The following is an 8748-nucleotide window of genomic DNA, read 5'->3' as shown; positions in this document are numbered from 1 at the left end:
GCTGGGCGCTGGCTGCGCGCGAGTGCGGGCGCGGGGTCGCAGTGTTTTGGAGGTGCGGGGGGAGGGGGAGCGTGCGCTGGGTCGTCAGGGTCACGAGCTGCGGGTGGAGACACACTGGGTCTGGCGCCCAGGGGCCGGGCTGTGGGACCGTGAGCTGTGTGCAGGGACCCGGCTGTGGGGCCGGGAGCTGTGTGCAGGGTGGCTTCGTCGTCCGCGTTCCCTGGTGGTCTAGTGGTCAGGATTCGGCGCTCTCACCGCCGCGGCCCGGGTTCGATTCCCGGTCAGGGAATTCCTTCTTCCTCCCGACTCCTGTATCCTCCTTTTGGCCCACGCTCGTGGGCGTCTTCTTGGTCCCCGGCTCGTCACCCAGGCTCCCTGCTCTTGATCTCTTTTCTTCTATGTCTCTAGCGAATCGAGGAGTCAGGGCCCGGTTCCGGGGCCGACGGAGGCATCAGTGTCTCTGTCGCTTATTTTATCACATGCTGACGCTGAGGTCATGCAGCCTTACTTTTACTGCATTATTGTGAATTCGAAAAGACAGGTGGTGCCCACTCTGGTGTCCCTCGCCACCCTTTGCTGATCTTACACCTATTTTTGCAGTGTCTGTCACATATCCAGGCTGTCCAGATGCCCAGGTATGGCTAACTTATGGGTCTGAGTTTAGGTTCCCAGCATGAGGGTGCATTTCGGTCAAGATGTCCTTCGCCGTCCTGGTTCTCATCGTGGACGGGTTCCCTCCCTGCCTGTGCCCAAGCGGGTACAGGTACAGATGTTGTGTTTGCATCCCTCACATATTTCTGCTTCCCCTTCCTTGTGGTGTGGGTGAATCCTTTTTAGTTTTTTGCGTGAATGCCAACTTTCCAAATATTTTAAAATTTGAAAATAATCACAGTATAGCCTATTTCCTAGTTTGATCGATCTGTCCTTTGGAGTAGCTGGTATCATATTAAATGCGTATGTTTCCTTATGTTGCTGGTATGTTTCTTTCTCTTTTGATATATTGTAACATTAGAACTCTTGTTTCTGGCTACTTAATTGCTTTCCCAATTACTGACACAAATTAAGGGGAAACAGTTTAGTTCTCTGGATTAGGGGAGGCTAGCTGTTTCTTTATTGCCTCTGTACTCAGTCCTTTTGTGATGGGTCAAATATTTAAACCTATAGATTTCAAACCATGGTACCAGAACAACTATAATATTGGTGTGGATCGTTTATTTCTTTGTATGACAAACGTCTTATGTTTTTAAATTTAACTGCTTAAAATCTCCATATACGGGGTCAAACGGCAAAAACATTTGCACTGTTCGGACCAGGGAAATCATGTTTTCTCAGAAATCAATAAGAAAAGGAGATCAGGACAGTTGAAAAAATGTGTAAGACCAAGAGGTGTTCGTAGAACTTCAAGTAGACAAGCCCTGTCTCACTAGTCGTCTGTGCAATGCTGATTAAAACAAGCTCGTGATGTTTTAAATACCTGTTCTCATTTTAATGTGAACACTTTCATACTAACAGCAAAAGTGAAAGGCTTTTACGTGAACGGTTGTGTGGTGGCCTCATTGTGTCCCCTCCAAATTCATGTCCACTTGCAACCTCAGCATGTGACCTTATTTGAAATAGAGTCTTTGCAGATGGAGTTAGTTAAGGATCTCAAGATGAAGTCACTCTGGATTTAGGATGGGCCCTAAGTCTAACAGCTGGTGTCCCTATGCGATGAGGATCGGACACGTAGAGACACCCAGAGGGAAGGCCATGTAGATAGGGATGGAGGCGTAGATTGTAGTTACAGTGCCTTGAGCCAGGAGCTATAGCAGCTGGGAAAGAGGCCGGGAACATGCCCTTCTCTGTGCCTTCAGCGGGAGCTTGGCCCCGCTGGCACTTCGATCTGACCCCTGGCTCTGAAACTGTGAAACAATAGATTTCTGTTGTTCAAGCCACTCTGTTTGTGGCAGCCCTAGAAAACGAATGCATTGGGTTAAATAAAATGTATCAGTAAATTAATTTAACCTTTTATTTTACACCCCCACTTGACGAGGTCTCACCTCTCTTCCCTTTTCAATACCCTATGGGACAGGTGTATGAATTTCTAAAAAATGGGTGCAATCTCATTTAAAGCAAACACCGCCAGCATATTCGTCATCGTGTGGCACGGCAGCTGCGGTGTTCGGCTCTCAGACCTTCCGCAGTCAGGGCGATGGGAATGCCACCGAGCTCCCCGCACTCGTGAGGGAAGGGACACGCTCTCCTGCCCTCGTAGCTCTGAGGGGCTGTGAGGAGAACACAACAGTCGCGAATTGCAGCGGAGGTGGACAGTGGCACAAAAACCTGGGGAAAAGTCATTATTTGACTTTTTCTCTGTTTTGGTGGGGGTTTTGTTTGAAGAAGAAAATAGCTTATGTCATCCTGTTTTGTCAAAGGGCAAGAGATGAGCTCTCAGTAAAATTGTAAGTTAAATGCCTTTTACTTTCACCCTTCCGACCCTTCCTGGGCCCCCCCCCCCTCACCAGCCCCTCCCTACCTCCTCTCAAGAAACCACCTCTAAGGTGTGATGGCTGTGTCTTCGATCAAAGAAAAGTGTGGGTTCCAAGAAAACAAAACCTACTCAAGCTAGAACAAAGGAGGAAGACTGTGAACATACAGGAGGGAACCTCAAAGGCTCTGAGAGACAGGAAATAAAGCCAGCCGCAGGCCAGCTGGCTACCTGGAAGTGATACTGAAAGTGGTTTCAGGAAGCCAGGCTCGGAGACAGACCACTGACTGTCCTGGGCTTTGCTCTCCACTTTCCCCCACGCCCCAGTTTGTGTCATTTCTCCCTCTCTCCCCTCTCCTTCCCCGCTTCCTCCCGCCTCCCTCTGCCAGAGGTCTCATTTCACAGGACCTAGCGTGGTCTGACTCTGTGATCTTTCTATTAAGGACCTGCCATCATCTAACTAAATTCTATGTCCCTTAATTTCTAAAGCCAGAGTCTGATTAGTCATTGGTCATTCTAACTCCCCCTGGGCAGTGATGGGACCTGGCCTGAAGTGAGGTCGAGGAGAGCGAAGAAATTAGCCCTTTCAGCTTCGAGCCGGGCAATGGATGTCTACATCGCCTATTTTTTCCCCTATGTTGTGACTATTATATCTGAGTCTATAAGAAAAATTAATGTAAAATTTATATACTTGTAATTTCAGAAATGCTAGAAGGATGATCAGGTGTGGGACGATTTTTTTTTTTTGCTTTTACTTTATTTTCTCCTTTTTTAAATGCAGCTACTAGAATTTGTAGATGTGGCTCCCGTGACACTTCCGTCGGGTGGCATCGCTCTAGAGGCGTACCTAGCAACGAATCGATCCTGCCGAGTCCACCAGGAAGCTGCTGCTGCTTCTGCAAGCCTTCCGTCGGGTGGTGCCTGTCTACACCACATTCCTAGTTGATATGGAAAGTCATTCTCCAGTGAGCACACAGCAGTGGGCATCGCTTTGGCATTCACTTGGTTTCACCTGAAACAATCCCCTGTTTATCTGCAGTCCAGCTCTCGAACTGTCAAGTCCTCTTGATAATCTGTTTGGAAGAATTCCGACTTTGACACTTGATGCTCTTTCTTGAACACAATTTTTAATTTTTCCTCTAAACCCACGAACCTCCAGCCACAGATATTTTTGCTGTCAACGCACCAGCACCCGTGCATCCATCCTGATCCCACAGGAACCGTATCTGTCAGGCTGGCCTGCTTGATTTTGCTACTAAGGGAGGAGAACTAAACAGATGCTTTGTCATCAAATCAGCTAATCAGTGGGAACACTGACATTCTGTAAGGTACAGAGAGCATCTTGGTACAAATTACCTTGATGGTTTTCTGGGTAAATGTCACCTTGACTGTACTCAATGGCGTTAAACTTCAGCGACTAAATTTTTGACTCATCTGTAAATTGGTGCAGATGCTGTCACGCTCTGTAATATCCAGACAACAAGGGCTTCCTTCTCCCATCTCTTCAAGAAGGAAAATATGAAACACCTAAACTTTAAGGAAATATTTCCTTCCAGAATATCATTTTAGAAAAGTGATCAGATTTAGGGAAGTAAAACCTGAAGCTCAATAAATGTGATCATTCTAGTCTTCCTGTGCCCATCTACTCCACTGAGCAAAACCAAGCGTGATGCATTTGTTAGGGCCTCTAGCCTAGAGTGCCCTCGGCCCAGTGATCTTACTCTTGAATTATGGAAAGACAGACAACTGAGACAGTTAGATAGAGCGACACGACAGTCCATGATCCTCGAGTGGGAAGTGCAGATGAGAGCATGCAGGCGGGGGCCGCGAGGGGACCCAGAATTTAGCACTTAAGGGAGGTACGTCCTGGGCCAACTCTCAGCCCTTCTCCAGCCCACGACTTCCTCTTTTCCAAAAATGAAGGGTTTGGACTCCAGCACTCCACCCCTACGATGCTCCAAATGAATCCCCTGCCCTTCGATTCTGGTGTCAGCAGCTTGAATCAGCTGTCACTGGATGTCACACTTCACTTTTCTCTTCTCTTTCTTTTTTGCAAAGCAGAAACCTACCGCACAATTTATCATAAATTCAAATTTTCAAACAAGATGTGGACATCTTAGTGCCCTTGCCTCCAGAGGGAATGGGAATGTTCCAGTGATTATTTAGGGGACACTAATTTGAACCACCAAGATCCAATGGCCACAGTAACACTGTCATTGAAAGTGACAGTAAGTGATAACCCAGCTGTTAAGAGGGATTGTGATAATACTAAATTAGCAAGTCTGTTTACGCTAATGACATCAGAAACGAAGTTGGGATAAAAGAAGATTAAGAGAGTCTAGGCGGCCCAGCAGCACGTGTGAAGGTGACCAGGGTACAACAAAATAAGGGAACTTTGTGCCCACACGGCTGCCTACTCAGAAGCCCGGGGAGAAGCAAAGGCATTCAGGCTGGGAATTCCCCAGGCTGAAAGGTCCGCGATGGTCTCTGACCCTAAGAGCGAGCAAGATGGGATCTTAAAGCCCTGACCTTTCTGGGAAGGAGAGCAAAGCTTCCAGAAAAAGTCAAAGGTTAAAAACCCTTGCTAACACTCAACAAAAATAAAAGCTACTTTTAATTGAACATTTGTTAGGTATCAGACAGTGTCCATTTTATAGACGAGGAAACTGAAATTTGAGGGGTTAAATACCTTGTTAAAAAATCCCAGTCTGACTTAAAAAAATTTTTTTTGACTGTGGTTAAAAAAACAAATCCCGCATAACATATAATTTACCACCTTAATCACTTTCAGCTGTACAGTCAGTTTTGTTACGTCTGGACACATTGCCGTGTGACAGACCTTGAGACTTCTTCGTCTTGGAAAACTAAGCCTCTGAACCCAGCTATTCAACAGCAGCCCCACCCATCCCCCCACCCCTGCTGCCCCCAGCCCCTGGCAACAGCCATTCTACTTTGTTTCTGTGAGTTTGATGACTCTAGATACTTCATGGACAGTGTTTGCTTTTCATGACTGGCTTATTTCACTAAGCACGCAGCGAGATTTCCTTTTCTTTCTTTTTTTTAAGATCGAATGATATTCCATTCATTGTGTGTATGGACCGCATTTGGTTTATCCATTCATCTGTCAGTGGACATTTGGGTTGCTCCCACCTGTTGGCTATTGTGAATAATGCTGCAATAGACATGAGTGTGCAAGTAGCTCCTCGAGATCTTGCTTTGAGTTCTTTTGGATAAATATCCAGAAGTGGGATTGCTGGATCACGTGGCAGTTGTCTTTAATTATTTGAAGGACCTTCGTACTGATTTCCATAACAGCTGCACCATTTCGCAGTCCCACCATCAGTAGTACGTACGTAAGGCTTCCAATTTCTCCACATCTTCGCTAATACATGCTATTTTCTGTTCTGTTCTGTTTTGTTTTTTGATAGTGGCCATTTTAATGAGTGTGAGGTGACAGCTTGTGGTTCTGATTTGCATTTCTCTAACAATTAGCGATGTGAAGCATCTTTTCATGTGCTCTTCGGCTATCTTTTGTCTATCTTTTTTGGAGAAACGTCTATTCTATCTTTTTTTCCATTTTTAAATCAGGTTATTTGTTCTTGCTGTACTTGAGTTGTAGGAATTCTTTTTAAAAAAATACACTTATTTATTTAAATTAGTTTTGAGTATACAGTACATTGGTTAGACATCTATAATGTTCATAAACTGATCCCCCCAATTGCTCCCTCCCTCCCCTGGCCCTCCACTTAGCCATCATGTTAATGCTGACTGCATTCCCTCTGCCATGCTCCCCGTGCCCAGCTATCAACTACTAATTTGTACTTCTTTAACCCTTCACACCATTCTCCCAGCCTCCCAACCCTCCATCCCTCTGTCGCCAAATTGTCCACTGTATTTGTGAGTCTGCTCTTGATTAGTTTGTTCTTTTTGTTCCTTAGATACCGCATATAAGTGAAATCGTGTGGTATCTGTCTTTCTCCGTCTGACTTATTTCACTCAGCATAATAACCTCTAAGTCCATCCATGTCGTTGCAAATGGAAGGATTTCATTTTTTTTTAATGGCTGAGTAATACTTTATGAATTATCGTTTCGGTTTTCTTTGGATAAATACCCAGAAGTGCAATTGCTGGATCAAAAGGTATATCCATTTTTAAGTTTTTGAGAAACTTTATACTGTTTTCCATAGTGGCTGTACCAATTTGCAATCCCACCAACAATGTATGAGAGTTCTCTTTTCTCTGCATCCTCACTAGCGTTTGTTTTTTGATTTACTGATGATAGCCATTCTGACAGGTGTGAACTGATATCTCATTGTGGTTTTAATTTGCATTTCTCTGATGATTAACGACCTTGAGCATCTTTTCATATGTCTATTAGCCATCTGTATTTCCTCTTTGGAGAAGTATCTGTTCAGGTCTTCTGCCCATTTTTTAACTGGATTGTTTGTTTTTTTTTGTTGTTGAGTTGTATAAGTTCTTTATAAATTTTGGATATTAACTCCTTATCAGATGTATCATTAGCGAATATCTTTTCCCAAACAGTTTTCCTTTGCTGTACGGAAACTTTTTACTTTGCCGTAGTCCCATTTGTTTATTTTTTCTTTTGTTTCCTTTGCTCGAGGAGATATATCTGAAAAGAAATTCCTGTTAGTAATATCAGAGAGTTTACTGCCTATGTTTTCTTCTAAAAGTTTTGTGGTTTCGGGTCTTACATTTAAATCATTAATCCATTTTGTGTCTATTCTTGTATACGGTGTAAGAAGATGGTCCAGCTTCTTTTTGCATGTATCTGTCCACTTTTCCCAGCACCATTTATTGAAGAGACTGTCTTTACCCCGTTGTATATTCTTACTTCCTTTGTCATATATTAAGTGAGTGTATAGGCGTGGATTTATTTCTGGGCTCTCTATTCTGTTCCATTGATCAATGTATCTGTTTTTATGCCAGTACCATGCTGTTTTGATTACTGTAGCCTTGTAGTATAGTTTAATATCAGGTAGTGTGGTATTGCCAATGTTGTTCTTCTTTCTCAAGATCGACATGGCTATTTGGGGTTTTTTATGGCTCCATTTAAATTTTAGGATTATTTGTTCTAACTCTCTGAAAAATGCCATTGGCATTTTGATAGGGATTGCATTGACTCTATAGATTGCTTTGGATAGTATGGCCATTTTAACAATGTTGGTTCTTCCTGCCCGTGAGCAGAGTATATGCTTCCATTTATTTGTATCTTCTTCAATTTATTTTTTCAATGACATAACTTTCTGAAAACAGGTCTTCTACCTTCTTGGTTAATTTGATACCCAGGTATTTTATAGTTGTCGATGCAATTGGAAATAGGATTGTTTTCTTAATTTCTCTTTTTGAAAGTTCATCATTGGTGTAGAGATGTAGGAATATAGTCTGGATATTAACCCCTTATCAGATAATGATTTGCAAATGTTCTCTCCCATTCTGTAGGCTACCTTTTGACTCTGTTGACTGATGTGCAGAAGTGTTAAGTTTGACGTAGTTTTATTTGTCTGTTTCTGCTATTGTCGTCCCCATGATCTGATCTTTAGCCACTGTGACCATGTTATATCATGTAGCTCTGCTCGGTCGTACTATACAGTCACCTGCATAGAATATATAGCCCCTGAAATTACTTTATGCCTTTCTTAACAAAACTATTTGTTGCACTTGAAAACTCCTTTGTGGTTGGAGGGTTGGGGCGGTGGGGAAGGGTGTGTGAAGGGCCGATGAAGGAAGGATGATCTTGCCTGTGACGTACTTAGAGATTTTCTTGGGTTGAGTGTTTCCCGTTTTGTTATGGTTGTTTAACATTGATTCTTATTGGTTGCACATATATATGGGTCTCTATCCTGTCTGGGTCAAAACTCATTTAGAACTTCCTGTATACTGGCCAGAGAGGCAGCACAGGGAGTGACCAGGAAGGGCCCTGACCAAAAAGCCACACGGGCTGCCGCCCAGCTCTGCTTCCTGGTGTTTTCCCCCATCTCCTCAGCAGCACAATAAACCCTGCTGCGGTTTTCACAAGCACAAAACACGCTGATTCATGAAAGAATTTGTCTGCTAAGCAGACTCTACGTCTAGTTCGTTACTGCCGATTCCTTAGCGGAGAAGGGATCCTGACTGCTGAAAGCTGCGTGAAGATTAAACAACTTCCTTCCTCTTTCCTCAGTTCATCTTCTAAACCCCAGAGGACGGAGGCCCAGGTCTGGGTCGACTTCGCGGGCCCAAATGCTGCGGAATGTGCATCCCTGTAGCCTGTGGCTGCTTCC

The 8748-nt window shown here is 44.0% G+C and overlaps 1 protein-coding gene and 1 non-coding gene across 2 annotated transcripts in view; both read left to right on the top strand.

The window, feature by feature from the left end:
• The first annotated feature begins 217 nt into the window (after nt 1-217).
• Nucleotides 218-289, top strand: TRNAE-CUC. Its single transcript has one exon. It is a non-coding gene; the product is annotated as a tRNA-Glu (tRNA).
• A 406-nt stretch (nt 290-695) lies between these two features.
• The window catches only part of LOC102879478 (low affinity immunoglobulin gamma Fc region receptor II-a), a 12333-nt gene continuing 4280 nt past the window's right edge, over nt 696-8748 (top strand). Inside the window, exon 1 of the mRNA XM_025044020.1 lies at nt 696-763. Within this exon, the coding sequence (XP_024899788.1) occupies nt 696-763 (68 nt within the window). The remainder of the gene's footprint in view (nt 764-8748) is intronic.

Source organism: Pteropus alecto, unplaced genomic scaffold (genome assembly GCF_000325575.1).
Source record: "Pteropus alecto unplaced genomic scaffold, ASM32557v1 scaffold101, whole genome shotgun sequence".
Classification (NCBI taxonomy): Eukaryota; Metazoa; Chordata; class Mammalia; order Chiroptera; family Pteropodidae; genus Pteropus; species Pteropus alecto.
The sequence above is the reverse complement of the archived record's forward strand: the minus strand, read 5'-3'. Positions and strand labels throughout refer to the sequence as shown.